Source organism: Camellia sinensis, chromosome 12, assembly GCF_055761805.1.
Source record: "Camellia sinensis isolate YWXY chromosome 12, ASM5576180v1, whole genome shotgun sequence".
NCBI lineage: Eukaryota > Viridiplantae > Streptophyta > Magnoliopsida > Ericales > Theaceae > Camellia > Camellia sinensis.
This window is the reverse complement of record NC_138972.1, coordinates 100385418-100401373: the sequence shown is the minus strand read 5'-3', so window position 1 is coordinate 100401373 and position 15956 is coordinate 100385418. Positions and strand designations below refer to the sequence as shown.

Below are 15956 nucleotides of genomic sequence, written 5' to 3'. Positions count from 1 at the left end.
TATATATATATATATAATCATACTTATTTTAATATGCGTGATTAAAAAAATATTATCCCACTCATTAAATTAAGTGTGATTAAAAAATCATTTAAATTTTTTTAATCATATTTCTAATAAAAGTGAGATATTTTTAATTCTTCTTATGTGATCTTTAATCACATGTTAATTAAAAAGTGTGATTAAAAAATATATATATAATCACACTTATTTGAGAAGTGACATAAAAAATAAATATTATCACGCTTAATCAAATCAAGTATGATTAAAATATCAATCTAATTTTTTTTATCACACTTTCAATAAAAGTGAGATGTTTTCATTTATTAAAGTGTGATCTTTAACCCTTTTTGTAGTAGTGAGTATAATATGTGGGGGTCGGGGGGGTCGGGTACAAGAATGAAAGTGGCGGATTATCCACCACCCGATCTGAACCTGCGAAATTAAAAATTTTGGATCCATATCCGTCCGTCACGTATCATGAACCCATCCAAAAAACGTCGAGTGAGTCGGGTCGGCACAATCGGTGCCCAGCCCTTGAGCCACTCTAATAATGGAATTATTGTGCTGTCATTTTGGAGAAAATTTTATTTAATTGGTAGGTTGCATGATTAAATAGGATAGGCATGATTTGGATTGATTTGATTTAAAAGTAAATTGAGATTAAATTATTACTTATGATTTTATAAAATTTGAAATTAAATCAAATCATAAGAATCTCAAAACTAAACCATGACCGAACTAATAAACCATAGTTCTATTTGATTTAGAACCACAATTTTAAAAACTATTGTCATCATTAATAATTGTTTAAGTAATTGTTAACAACTAATTCTACCATTGTACAAGAACCAACTTGCAAAAATAAAATATTACAACTTATATATATATATATATATATATTTCATATAAATAAGATATTTGAGTATTTACGATAAGTAACAAATTATATATATATCAAAACGGTTCAGTTCAATTTCAAATTGGATCCATAACTATAAATCACTAACTGGATCAGTAAGTATGATTTGCCTATTTTAAGAATCAAGACCAAATCATACATTGAGAAAACCAAACCAAACCATGCGGTTTGGTCTATGTCACGCCCCAATTTTCAAAAATTAACTAGACCGAAACTAATTAACCTAAGCATGAAGTTTTTAAGTGAAAAGTCCATTTATTACTTAAGTCATTCTCAAAATCACTTTCTTAGCTAATTCTCATTTAATTATAAAATTTTGGTTTACCTCATAAAATGTGCCCGTTATCCATTTCTTAAATTTAAGCAGAATTTAAGTGACAAAAGAAGTGTTTTGGGATATAACTGACTGGTCACTGAGACTATTATTCCTCTCTACTAAGTAGTGTTCGAGGTTCTAACCCGCAAATAGTTGAATCTACTATCTTTAAGTGTACTAGACCACAATGTTGGCTATAAACCTATAATCTGGGCCAAACTCGTAAAATCAATAATACCAAGACTCACCCAAAAATCAACTACGCATAAATAAAACTCCAAAATTAGTTTTTTAACACTTAAGTTATAAACTCACTTTTACACCTAAAATATTTTCCACCACTTAGCCATTTTCTCAACAATTCCTCATGACCTCTGAATCTGGGTTTAACTGTGATTGGTTTGGTGTTGTACATGGATGTTTTATGTAGTTCTTAAGAACATCACATCTTGAATAGAGTTCTGGTAAAATTGAAAGTATATTCATAATCATTCAAATTTTTAATTTTTTTAAAATTTTTTTTAATCTCCATGATCACAAGAGAGAAGATCTAGATTTTAATATTGCATCATCTATACACAACTATGAACATACTTAATTTTATTATTCACGTGAATGGATATAGAGAGAAGTATATCGAACTAAAAATCAGCTTGAGACCAAATCGAACTATAGCAATAAATTTGACTCTCGTGGAAGAAATTGATTTAAATCAAAAGTCGGCCTGACAGAGAAGAATGTGCAAAAGATGCTAGGGTTTCGACCTGAATTTTGATTGAATGTCTACCACAGAACTTGAAACTTGAACTCAAAATCTACAAACCTAACAATGCATAGAGAGATCATAAATGATCCAAAATCAAAGAAAGTGTGATAAAGTTGTAGACTGAGAAACCGATAGAGAGATTGTGTGTGTGCGTGTGTGTGTGTGTATGAGAGAGAGAGCGAACGAGATTGATAGAGAGATTCATAACACTCGAGTTTTTTAGATGACCATGAGGCCGGTCCCGATCCCTTGGTCCCTCACTTTTCATACATTTGATATTAAATTTTAAATCTTATTTTAAACAAGAATAATTAAAGTGATTTTTTTTTTATACAAATGGTCCATTTTAAAGTCAAAATCGTTATACAATTTATTTTGTTTTAGTTAACTTGTATATTTTTTGAAATATAATAGTCCTCTTTTTTAATGAATAATGTTTGAGCTTTCTTAATTATAAAGTTATGTTTAGTTTGATTTTCAGTATCTATTTTTTTTTATAAAAAAAAATCTAAGAAACTAAAAATTAAATTGGTAAAAAAAATTAAAAATACATTATTTTTATATAATTTTATCTTTTGAGAGGGTGTAAATAATTTTTTTTGATATTTTATTTTCTTTAAATTAATTTATATTTTTTTAAAAGTCAAATATAACAACAATTTTGATGTCATTATTAAACTAACCCATTAAATCAAAAAAATCTAAAACTTAAAACATTTCATATATCGATTACACATTAAAACCTAATAACCATCCATTTCATGATAACCATCCAAAAATATCTGTCAAAAACAAATACAACCATCTATTATATGATAATCGTACAAAAATATCAATAAAAACAAACACCCATTACGTGATCATCATCCAAACATACTAAAAATTAATTTGGTAAAAAAATAAAAATGTAAAAGATTTATCATTTTTATATAATTTTATCTTTGGTGGGTGGAAATAATTTTAAAAATTTTAAAAATAATTTTTTGATATTTATTTTGTCAAACTACTTTATATTTTATTAAATTGATGGCTTTATCCTTGAAATGGAGCTACAGTACTTTCAACTGTCTTTATTTTGAACGAAATTCAAAATTCAATATCAAATGTATCACAATTAAAAGTTCAATGACTAAAGTGACACAAGTTCCAAATTATTGGAACCGTTAGTGTAATTCGCCCATATAACTATATTCATTTATATTTTGCGTTGGTATTTCATTGCCGACCGACTATAATTTTTGTAATATAATATTAATAGTTTGTACAATTAAATTTTATTTTAATTAAATTAAAATTATTATTCATATTAAATATGGGGTAAAATTGAAATAACATCTACTATGATGAAGTAATGAATATTTTGAAAATAATTTATAAAAAAATAAGATACAGTTGTCTATGTTAAAATTTGATATGACTCATTAGTAATCTTAGGAATAAAATAAGATTTATTGATTATTGTCCCTTTAATTTTTTGTATATTGAATTTTGCTTAATTATAAAACAACAAAATTATATTTTATTTTTTTGAGTCTTTGTAATAATTTCTTGATATTTTAATAATTATATTCAACAAATTTTGTGTGGATACTAGAAAAAATTTAAAAAATTATAAACATTTACTATTTCATTAACAAATTTTTTTTTTTTTTGGCTGGGCTCAACTTGAAATTTCGCTTAGAGCCCACCTTGTTTCTTGTCTATTTTACTTAATGGAAATAAACAAATAATTTATATTGAAAATAAATTTAAAAAATTATAATTTAAATTAATAAAGTTTAAAAATTTAGAATTTATTTGAGAAAATTAGTGAAACATCCCTCTTCCAACTTGTGTAATAGGAGAGGTCCAATATATATTTTTTTATCAGCTAAGGTCCCTCAATATTATCACAGAGAAAATTCGACTCAGAGAATTTTGCCTGTCTTAGAGAAATTTTGACCAACTCAGAGAATTCCACCCGACTCAAATAAATTTTGGCCCCGACTCAGAAAAATTATGAAATTTCTCTAATATAATCATAGAGAAATTTCCCTATGAAATCAGAGAAATTTCTCTGTAAAAATTGAAATTTATCTAAGTTAAGGAAAAATTTCTTTGCGTCGGATAAAATTTCTCTAAATCGAATTTTCTCTGTAAAAATGTTGAGGGACATTAACTAGTATGGAAATATTGTATGTCATTTATCTTATAAAATTTTAATATTATGGATCTTAAAAATAATTCCCCTTTATTTTGTTATAAGAGTCCAACTTTGAATTTGTGTATAATTTTTTCAAAAAATTATGATTTTATGGTTTAACGTTTATATAATTTATCATTAATATGAGGTTACTTTTTTAAACTTACAATGTAATGAAATTTTTCCAAAAAGAAACAAGGGGATAATTTTTTTTTCTTTCTCTTTGATCAAATCATAAAAAATGGTTATTATATTTTTGCACCCTGATTATAATTTTTTTAGTTCGTATAATTCACCTCATTTAGAGGTGATAAATTAGGATTTGGGATAGATGCTATCCCTTCTAAGCACAATATCGTGTTGTGAGTCTTCCAAGATGTGTTTCAAATTTTTTTTAATAATTTGAATAATTCATAGTGTATGGTTTGTTGAGAAGGTCATCTATGACAAAATTCAACTCAATTAGACATTTGTTACCCACAACATGACCACATATATGTTTAGAAATAATAAACGATTAACATGATTTTAACAATTTTTTAACGTTATTATTCAGTTTGATCATGAAGTTGTACTTGTCCGATTAAATTTATTTTTTATATGAATGATATACTTAATGAATCCTATAACATAAATGGCTTGAATCATCAAAATATTATCTGAATAAACTACACGGAACGTGATAGCATGGGTGCTGTCACAGCACCCAAACAAAATCCGATAAATTAGGAGGATGTAGCATTTTTTTTTATTCACAAATGTATTTCATTTTATATTAGAGGAAATTAGGGAGACATCACTCTACAAATTTACGTTAGAATTTAAGGACACTAACAATTTTCATTCTAGTTAAAGTCACTGAGATTTGAAGTAGTAAGACAAACTTTAACCTGTATAATTCAAAATGCTTTCATAATCTTAAAAACCCTAATCTTTGTTGTTATATTTTTCATAACACCGTTTTTCTCACTTTTTACATTGTTTAAGTGATTTTGAAATTTTAAATTTTAATAATTTTTTATTTACATCTCTATTTTTTTGTAAAATTTATATTTTTAGAATCTTATTGACAAGATTTTTCAAGCAAAATCCATGAGTAATATGAAATTTTGAAGAAAAAAAAAATCATGAAATTTCATTGACATAATCATCGAAATTTCACTGACCTAAATCAATTTTTTTGTTTTTTTTTTTAATTTTGTATTCAGCATAAATCTTATTTTACAGATTTTGATGAAACAATTCAAAAATATAAATTTTATAAAAAATAGTGATTTAGATCAAAAGTTATAAAATTTTCAAATCGAATGAGTTAAAAAAAATAAAATAATAAGCGTTATCTGAAGTGGTATAGTGGGGTATTTTTACTAATATAAGAAATTGTGTTGTCCTTATCATTTTAAAAAAATATTACTACATATCTTAAACAAAAAACCCCCTTTATATTATTATTTTCATTTCAAATACTAAATTACAATAAAGCTATACATTTTTAAAGAATAAATAATAATTAAAAATTATAGAGTTTGACCATTATAACAAAATAAAATTTGAGTTTATAATTTTGTTAATCTAAATTCTAAATTTTAATTTATTTCCAATTTAAATCACTATTCTATTTTTATTAAGTAAAACCGATCAAAATATAATATTTTAGTTATTAAACTCAATGTACGTATACATGTATAAAATATTATTTTTTATTGAGTTTAAAGATTAAATAGAATTTTAATTATGAATTTAATGTGAAATAAGTTTATTTTGTTTCATGAGTCTTATATTACAATAAAATTATAAATTCTTAACGAGATTTTATTTTTTATTTTTATTTTCCCATTCTTAAAACATCATCCCCGTAAATTTATCAAGGTAAGAGAGTGGATTTTTAATTGATTAATTTTAAACAAATTAAAAACTAATATACAATATCCATGTGATTAGCAGTAAATTTAGAAGTAATATTTAAAATTTTCTACCAAAATATTAATTGTTGCTTTGCTTATAACACTTGTATAATAATTATTGACTGTCAAAGTGACGTGATCATATTACAAATTAATCTGATTATTTTTGAAAAAAATTTCATTCTATATATTTTTTAAAAATTAATTATAGATTCATTCAAAATTTTATAATATTAATAAAATTTACCATTCATATATAATTCTTTTTTTAAAATACATTGTAATTTCCCTATAATTTGTCACGGAAGAAGAAGAATTTTATAAATTTTATAGGGGGAATATGAAAAAAATGGAAAGTATGAAAAATAATTGCAAAAGAATAAATGTACAAATAAATAAAATTTACCATTCATATAAAATTAATTTTTAAAAATATTTGTAATGCCACTATAATTTGTCATGGAAGAAGAAGAATTTTATAAATTTTATAGGGGGAATATGAAAAAAATGGAAAGTATGAAAAATATTTACAAAAGAATAAATGTACAAATAATTCATATATTAAATTGTACAAATAAAACTTGTAACTTCATAATTTTACAATTATATTTTGGGAAAATTAGTCTAGGGTTCCTCTCCTACTTTTCGTAATGGAATAAATCCACAAAATTATTTTTTGATGTCTAAGATCCCTAAACATATATCAGAGAAATTTGACTCTTTGTCTCTACTCTACTCTCTCTCTCTCTCTTCTTCTCCTCTCCACCCTCCTCTACGACCTCTTCCTCAACACCTTCTCCTCCGACTCCTCCCTCCGCGCCGCCCGGATCCGAGACCCGGCCTGCTTTTCCTTCTCCAATGGCAGATGACGAGACCATCACCTGCTAGATCTGAATCCTCCGGGGATTTGATCGCGGCGATTCGAGCGATTGAGTCCGATCAATCCTTGACTGTGTAAACTACGCATGCATCAACCCAACAGACCCCATGCCCCAGCAGCCACCACCCCGAATCTCCAGCAGCAGCACCTACAAGTGAAAATATGAAATACCAGAGCTGGCCACTCTTTCATCAGATGAGCCGAGGCCAGAGTATGAACTCGCAACAGAACAAAGAAACAATCCATTACAACCACGTTCAAGCCATGTCCTTGTTTATTTAACTTCAATGCAATAAGTGCTGGAAATGTAAAGCCCAGTGAGACTGCAGTAATTATGAAGAAACCCAGAGAAATTTCACAAGGAGAGCTTGGAGAAGATGGGTTCAAACCCCGAAGTCCTCTTGGTGTGGTTTTGCATTGGAGCTTGGGGCCAGCTTTTAATTTATATATATATATATATATATATATGTTGCTATTGTTGTTTATTCACTCAATGGAGTGAACTGTTGATAACTTTTATCTTGCTTTTGAATCTAACCTGACAATAATCCCAGTCGTAAACAAAATTGACCAACCAACTGCTGATCCAGATCATGTTAAAGCTGAGCTAAAATCAAAGAATTTCTCTGGACCAACCCAGAGAAATTTCAGTTCAAAGCAGATAAATTTCAGTTCTAACTTGTGATGCAACTTTAATATTGATTAAGGTTACCTTCTTTTCTAACCATGCAGCCAGAGAAAATTTGAATATCTCTGGAGAGAAGGGTGATATTGCTTTGTCGGCATGTTAGCTGCTTAGATCATCCACCAACTGGTCTGTTCATATAAAGGAGAAAAGAGAAAATAAGAAAAACTAGCAGCCCGCCAAGAATGCATCCAACCATAATCAAGGTAATCTTCTTTGATGATTTTGGGTTATGTTTCTTTGATGGCAAACTAGCCACAATCTTTTTTGGGGGATTAGGTCCAGTAAGGTTTCCATCATAGTTGCTTAATTTGAAAATCTCAGCTCCATTTAAAATGACGTTATAATAGTGAGATTTTGTTTTCGTGTTTGGGTGTAGCTCTAGCCACAGGTCTTGCTTCTCCCCATTGTTTACTTTTGGAACCAAAACAACATAGTCTCGGTACACTGGAACTGCGTACCCGTTGCTCCAAGCAATAACATCAGCTTTAACTTCGGCTGTTTCATTGTTGATGAATATGTCAAACACCCTCTGGTTTACATTTTTCATCCACCGATTCACCTCGCAAAAATGCAACCGAACAAGGTAGAAGAAACTAGAATCAATGGGGAAAAATCAGCTCAGATTGTAAGGCACATTGACGTTGGAATTTAGCCCCATGGCTCTAGCTGTCTTGTAGACCATCTCAGGTGCAGTGTATAGCAAAGAAGTGAGTTCAGGTAGGGAAATTCTTATGTTAAAAAAAAAAAGGGCAGAGAAATTTACAGTGGGAAGTTTAGGGAAGTCTAGAGAAATTTCTCTAGAAAGTCCAGAATTTCTCTGTACCAATTTTCTCCGACTTGAATTTTCTCTGGACTAATTTTCTCTGGATTGATGTTGAGGGACTTTAGACATCATGAAAATATTTGATGTCCTTTATACTATAAAATCATAATATCAGGGACCTTAAAAAAAATACCGCTTATATTTTTTACCCATTACTTTTTATTTATTTATTTAAAATTTCCCAATTTTATATAGTTGCATTTGTCAAAAGAAAAAGAGAAGAATTCCCTCTCTCTCTCTCTCTCTCTAACAGTGAAAGGGTTTTTCTACAAGGGTTTAACCACCGTCGCAGCGAAACCAATTCCTCTCTCTCTCTCTCTCTCTCTCTCTCTCTCTCTTTCTCCATCCGCCATGAGAAGAGCTTCTTCCAGAGTCTTCTGTCATCTCTCCCCACATCCCAAACTCTCTTTCTCTCTCCTCTCCAGAGACTTCATCACCCACCTTTCTTCTCTCCCCACCACCACCACCAATCAACACCACCACTACCACCACCACCACCTCCCATCCCAGACCCACCTCGAGTCCTGCACCAAATCCGATGCTTTACTCTTCTCTAAGTTCAAAACCCACCAATTTCAGATCCACCCATCTCACAATCTCAATACCCTCGTGGACCAACAACCTCCAATCTCCTCAAGGCAAAGAAAGATTAAAGAGAGATCACAGCTAGATGAGGCTTTTGAGTCTGCCAAGACCACTGAAGATATGCTCAAAGCATTCAAGGACATGGAAGCAAGTTTTGACGAGAGGGAACTTGGATTGGCTTGCTTGAAACTCGGCCTCAAACTTGACCAAGAAGGTGAGGACCCTGAAAAGACTCTTTCTTTTGCTAATAGAGCTTTGAAAGCTTTGGATAGAGATGATAATAGGGTGTCTTTACCTCTTGCCATGGCTTTACAATTGTTGGGTTCTGCTTGTCATAGCTTGAAAAGGTTTAATGATAGTTTAGGATACCTTAATAGGGCTAATAGGGTATTGGGTAGGTTAGAAGAAGAGGGTTCTTGTAGTCTTGATGATATTAGACCGATTCTTCATGCAGTTCAGCTTGAATTGGCGAATAGCAAGACTGCAATGGGAAGGAGAGAGGAGGCTCTTGGTAATTTAAGGAATTGTTTGGACATAAAAAAAATGACTTTGGAGAAAAACAGTAGGGAAATTGGTAATGCTAATCGGGATTTGGCAGAGGCTTATGTTGCTGTTTTGAATTTTAAAGAGGCGTTGCCATTTTGTTTAAAAGCATTGGAGATACATAAGGGACAATTGGGGAATAATTCGGTGGAAGTTGCGCATGATAGGCGGCTTCTTGGGGTTATCTATACTGGGTTGGAGGAGCATGAGAAGGCACTGGAGCAGAATCAGTTGTCACAGAAGGTACTGAAGAATTGGGGTCTTAGTTCTGATTTGCTTCGGGCAGAGATTGATGCCTCCAACATTCAGATTGCATTGGGGAAGTATGAGGAGGCCATCAATACTTTGAAGGACATTGTTCAGCAGACCAATAAAGAAAGCGAAGATCGAGCTATGGTCTTCATTTCAATGGCGAAAGCTTTATGTAATCAAGAGAAATTTGCTGACTCAAAAAGGTGTCTACAGATTGCTTCTGGGATTCTTGATAAGAAAGAAGCAACCTCTCCAGTAGAAGTTTCTGAGGCATACATGGAGATATCGATGCAATATGAGACTATGAATGAGTTTGAAACTGCAATTGCGCTGCTAAAGAGAACACAAGCTATACTTGAGAAGCTCCCTCAAGAGCAACACTCAGAAGGAAGTGTTTCTGCACGTATTGGCTGGTTGCTTCTGTTAACAGGCAAGGTGCAGGAGGCTATACCCTACTTGGAGAGTGCAGCAGAGAGACTGAAAGAGTGCTTTGGTTCCAAGCATTATGGGGTTGGGTATATTTATAACAACTTGGGTGCGGCATATTTGGAACTAGATAGGCCTCAGTCAGCTGCACAGATGTTTGCAGTAGCCAAGGAGATTATGGATGCGTCCCTTGGTCCTGGTCATGTGGATACAATTGAGTCATGTCAGAACCTTTCAAAAGCATATGGTGCCATGGGGAGGTAAGAAACTAAGATTACCTTACTTAATTTCTGGTATCTTTGCATTACATAATATACACTTAACTGATTTATTGGTTTTAAGTATAGCTTTGCAAACTACTAAAATAGAGGAGAATTTTAACAAGTAGGTGATAATGGGATATCATTAGAAACTGACACTGGTTTTACATATACATAAACATTGTCATCCATTGAAGTTTAAATCATTGGACATGCCAAAACTAACTATGCTTTCATTCTAATATTTAGCTCTTATATGGACCAAACCCGCCTTATAGAAGCTAATAATGCCGTATGATTGTTAATTCTTTTTAAACTGTAATACAAGTATGTGAGGACTGCATATTTGCAGATTCCATATGAGTAACTTCCGTGAACTCGGTCATGGGTGTTGAGTGCGGATGTTTCAAAAGTGTCAGATTCATCTAATTCTTATGTCCAAGGACACAACGACACATCTAGATGTCATGTTTCTTGAGTACATTTTTCTAGGATAAAATGATATTTGCAAACTAATATAGATCATGTTATGCATAAAATGGACATCTTATTTATCCGTAGTTATTTCGTAAACTTGACTATTTATACATAATTGTTGGGTGCATCCCCAACTAGACATGTCAAACACATATCCCACATCTTTCAGCATGTTTGTTTGGACGGACTGAATAAGGAGGGATTGGAATCTATCGGATTGTAATCCTAGGATTCATAGTCTTGAGACTATTTGATTGGATAGGATATGTATCCCATGTTTGTTTAGTTATGGAATTAGATGTCAGGAAAGGACTATTTGGTTGGATAGGATATAAATCCTATGTTTGTTTAGGATATTATAGAGAAGGATAAATGCTTAAATGGCTATTTTACCCTTTTCAATTATTTACTAAGTAATAGCAATATTAAACATATCTTTAATATTTTAATTATTTTTAGTTAGATTAAATAAAAATTTGTTTTATTTTATTTTATTTTTTACACAATTAAATAATTTTTTTTAAAATTAAATAAATAAAATATCAATAAAAATATATGCTATTTTTTTAATTAAAATTTTAAATAAATTTATTTTTAAAAAATAATAATAATTAAATAATGAAATTAAATAAAACATCTATTAAAATTTAAATAATGAAATTAAATAAAATATCAACAAAATTTTAAAATAAAACGTCAATAAAATATTTATAAAAAATTATTTTAAAAATTTAAATATATAAAACATCAATTAAAATTAAATAAAATTATTTTATTTTTAAATTGAGACTACTTTATTAAGTATAATTAATATCATGAGGAAAAAGATATTTAATACTAGAGAGTCAACAATGTAATTTGGCAACCTAATCTCATGGGATAAGTTATCCCATGATTTGTGTCCCCCCCCATGAAATACAATAGTCCAACAAATTTGAGATTAATAGTCCGGTGCAAAAAATTTGATACAAACAACAGACTATTAGTCCTAATGGACTATTAGTCTAATCCCACCCTTCAATCCCACCAAACAAACATGCTCAGAGTGTTGAGTGTCCAATATGGATACTTCACAACTTTAGAAGAGTATTTGTAGCATAGTTTGCATCGTTGGACACTTTATTCTTTTTCCCTTCTCTATTGTTTGTACAAGTTTTCTTGAAGCCTTCCAACATATTATTATGCTACTTGAAATTGCCTTATTTCTGCTACTTTTTTTTTTTTTTGGATACATCGGAAAGGACTTTCTGCTACTTATTTTGATGAAAAACATCTGTCACTTCAGCAAAACAGTTCAATGAATCTGAACTCTTGCATTCCTTACTACTTAACATTTAAACTTAGGCACACATCAATACCAAAAAGATGTATATCCAGTTTGATTCCCATTAGATGGGGGGTCTGTGATGGATAGATTGAATGCAGATCTTACCTTTAACATAATTTGCACAAAGTTAATTGTCTCACTTCTACTTGGTATGGACATATTATCCAAAGTTAATTCTCTCTGTGTGTATACGCACCATGGAAATTTCATAGCCATAGAGTGGATCTTCATTTTGTTTCATGTGAACGAAGTCCATCTTTTGGCATTGGGCTAAATTTACTGAAGAGGTTTTCAACATCTGCTACAATGTCAATGGCCAGCACAAAATGCAACAACTGAACAATGATATTCCCTAGTTTTCACTCTCACCCTGCAACCCTCAGACACCTGTTTATCCTTCATCTTTAGACCTCTCAAGTCCATGAGCATAGTTGATGCAGGAAGAATAGGGACAGCGCTGGATTTTCAAAACAGAGGTTATTTGATGGCCTGAACAGTGAGTAAATTATGGTTTCAAGAGTAAATTGAAGGCTAATAGGTAGGAGAAGGAATTATGGTTGATTTGAGGGTGATTAGATGGAGTTTTGAGGTTGAAAAATACACTTTTAGAGGGCTGTAAATAGTAATCCGAGAATAGCAAATTGAAACATAAAAGAAGAAGAAAGGAGGAAAAGAAGATAGGTCTAGGTATCACACACCTAGATTCCATAGGCATCACACCTAAGGTTTGATTGCATCACACAATCCATAAAGAAGCTTCAAAGCTCTTTAATTTTTTATAAAATATCAACTCTATTGAATTAGAGGCATTACATGGCTTTATATAGACTTTAGAAATTTCTAAACCAACTAGAATCAAAAAAAGGAAACTGCTATAATATCTTAAACTTTCAAAGCTAATTTAAGACCAAATAAAAAACATAAATAAAACTCAATTAAATAACTTGACCCATAAGACGATCTATGGGCAACCCATATAACCCATGTCAGTAAATATAAAATTACCAAAATACCCATAATCTTAAAAATCCTAGAAAATATAAAAATAATAATAAAATAAGACTCCAATAATGTTAGAAACATAATTATAGAAGATTTCTATTAGGTTCTCTATAAAATCATGCCAATGTCCAAGTATCATCACTTCTCTGAACTTAGCCTTTTTTGAGCTTCTTATACTCTGCATCAATAGTGCAGTGCTGCAGCTTACTTTGTCCGATCTTTTAAGTTATAGACTTATAGGGCAAAAGATTATTTTGTTTAAAATTTAACCTTATTTATTGGATTGTGCAGCTACCCTCTTGCAATTAAATTCCAGGAGCAGGTAATTGATGCTTGGGAAGGCCATGGTCCGAGTGCACAGGACGAACTCAAAGAAGCTCGCCGACTTCTTGAAAAATTAAAGAAGGAAGCTCGAGGAGCATCATCAAATGAGCCTCCTGTAAGGGCCTTGCCCTTGCCCCATAATAGTCATGGCTCCACAAGAAGCTGTCAGCCTGGTGTTTCTATTAGTGAGAGGCAATCCAGCACAATTTAGTGTAGTATGAAAGGAAACTGATGCTGAATCAAGAACAATGCTGTATACCTCTCCTCTCATGAGCGTTTCTACTTGAAACAACGATGGTTATTGCTTCATCTTGATTTCTTGCTGATAAATACTAGTAGCAAGTCATATAAGTCCAACGAACAGATTTTTCATGCCATGTGCCGCCATTCTGTAAACCTTTTCTAGTTTTTGTGACTTGATGTTGGGCCGTGGATGTTGCTCATGGCTAAGCCTTCCGGACAATTAGTGTTACTAGAAAATGCTAATACCTTAGCAAATTAAGTTTTGGAACACATGTTCCAAAACATGGCATACTATTGTCCCCAAAATAGTAAATTTAGGGGTGGTTTGTGATGATCTAAATAATTGCACTTTTTGGTTTTTTACAAAAAAATGTGTAGAAAAATAGAGATGTGATATGATCCAAAAAAAGATAAAAAGTGTGTACTTATTAGGTTATCTCAAACAACCCCTTAGTGATCCGAAACGATTCCAAAAGTTTTTCTGTCGATATATTTCCTTAAATGTTTTCTTAGGAGGAAAAAAAATCAAATATAGTGAACTAAAATTTAAGGTAAGTGCACTTTTGATAGGACAACGTAAAAAACGAGTCAAAATGTTTAATTGTTAAAAGAAAATTATTTTAGAAATACTTTAAATTCTTATAATATGACAAGTTTGTCCTGTTGTATCACATTTTAGAGTATGTGGCATACGATGTTTTCATTCTATATATTGAAATGACCCATGTTGCAGTAACATAGAGTAGAATCATGGCTAAGCCTTCGGTAGAGTAGAAGCAGCTTGACTGATGGCTTGGTTAGGGTAGTATTTAATTCATTAGAATGGAATGATTATTCTATCAAATATTCATTTTTATGTTTGATTGATTAAAAAAATAATGAAAAATATATTGCAAATGGAATCATCATTTACCATTGCAAGGGAATGATCATTCCATAATGAAGCTTAAGGAATGCCCATTTCATTCTAGTCCAAATAAAGCATTAGTGTTAGACTTGATGTTTTGTTTCACGGGCTTTGTATGAGGACAATGCAGAGAAACACTAGCAAGAAACCTCATCATCATCAATGGGTTTGATTAAACTCATCTGATAGATCTTAGTGACCCAGAGGACTTCCACATGCCATTAGATCAGGCACGTAGGAAGTGATCTTGCATGATTGGCTCTTATTATTATAATTGTGTTGTATTTCAAGCATGTGGCTTCCCAATTATCATAATGCCCAGAGGGAAGAGACTGTCTGGGTTATTACTAATCTTTCAGGAGTTAGAAGTCATGTTTTGCAATTTTTCTAAACTAATGCTGTATTTTTTTTTTTGATTCTTTGTTGACACACATGAATACATCTTTGATCTTTCCTGTTAAACCTAGGGTTCTATTATATTGTGTATTTATTAAAGAGCTTATACTGCGAGTGAGGTTGATAATTTTTTATTGAATAGTGGTACCATTTGTCTATGTTATAGTGAATTTTACTCCATTTCTTATTAAGTGGGAATGTGTTTAAAAAAGGTGGAGTTTAAACATTACTTATATGAGCTTAGCTTGTCTCTAATTCGGATTTCAACTGAATTGAATAGAACAATCCGAGCAATAAGGTTGTGACATATCAGCATTATTGCAAATTGAAGGCTCTGATTTGTCCATGTACTCACACAACTCAGTATTGGATCTTTTACGGGTGTGAGGATAACTTTACATGTCACAATATTGTTGCTCGGACTGTTCCATCTAGTTGAAACTTGAAATTCTACTTATATGTAGATATATAAGATTTTGTTAACAAGTTTAATTAGTTAGTAAAATTTAAAATAATTGCATATCATGTACAATTATTTAAACTTGTTAAAAAATATGCTCACATTAACAAAAATCCAATCCCCCCCCCCCCAAAAAAAAAAAAGAGGAAGAAAAGAATGTGTTTCACATCTTTGTAAATATTTGAGTATAAGATCTAATATCTCGAGTTCAAGTCACTCTAAAAGATTTTTGAAAGTTTGTTCGGTTATTAATTTTAGGATGGTCTCAGAATT

At 31.0% G+C, this 15956-nt stretch overlaps 1 protein-coding gene across 2 annotated transcripts; it reads left to right on the top strand.

The window, feature by feature from the left end:
* The first annotated feature begins 8684 nt into the window (after window positions 1-8684).
* Window positions 8685-14055, top strand: LOC114260201 (Tetratricopeptide repeat (TPR)-like superfamily protein). 2 transcript variants are annotated; one of them, XM_028200256.2, is made up of 3 exons: window positions 8706-9280; window positions 9521-10547; window positions 13645-14055. In XM_028200256.2, exons 1-3 carry the CDS (start codon window positions 8833-8835, stop codon window positions 13886-13888), a joined length of 1719 nt encoding a protein of 572 aa, XP_028056057.1. In that variant the 5' UTR covers window positions 8706-8832; the 3' UTR covers window positions 13889-14055. The 2 variants fall into 2 exon arrangements, with proteins under 2 accessions (XP_028056056.1, XP_028056057.1); XM_028200255.2 differs by having other exon boundaries at window positions 8685-10547.
* The last annotated feature ends 1901 nt before the right edge of the window (window positions 14056-15956 follow it).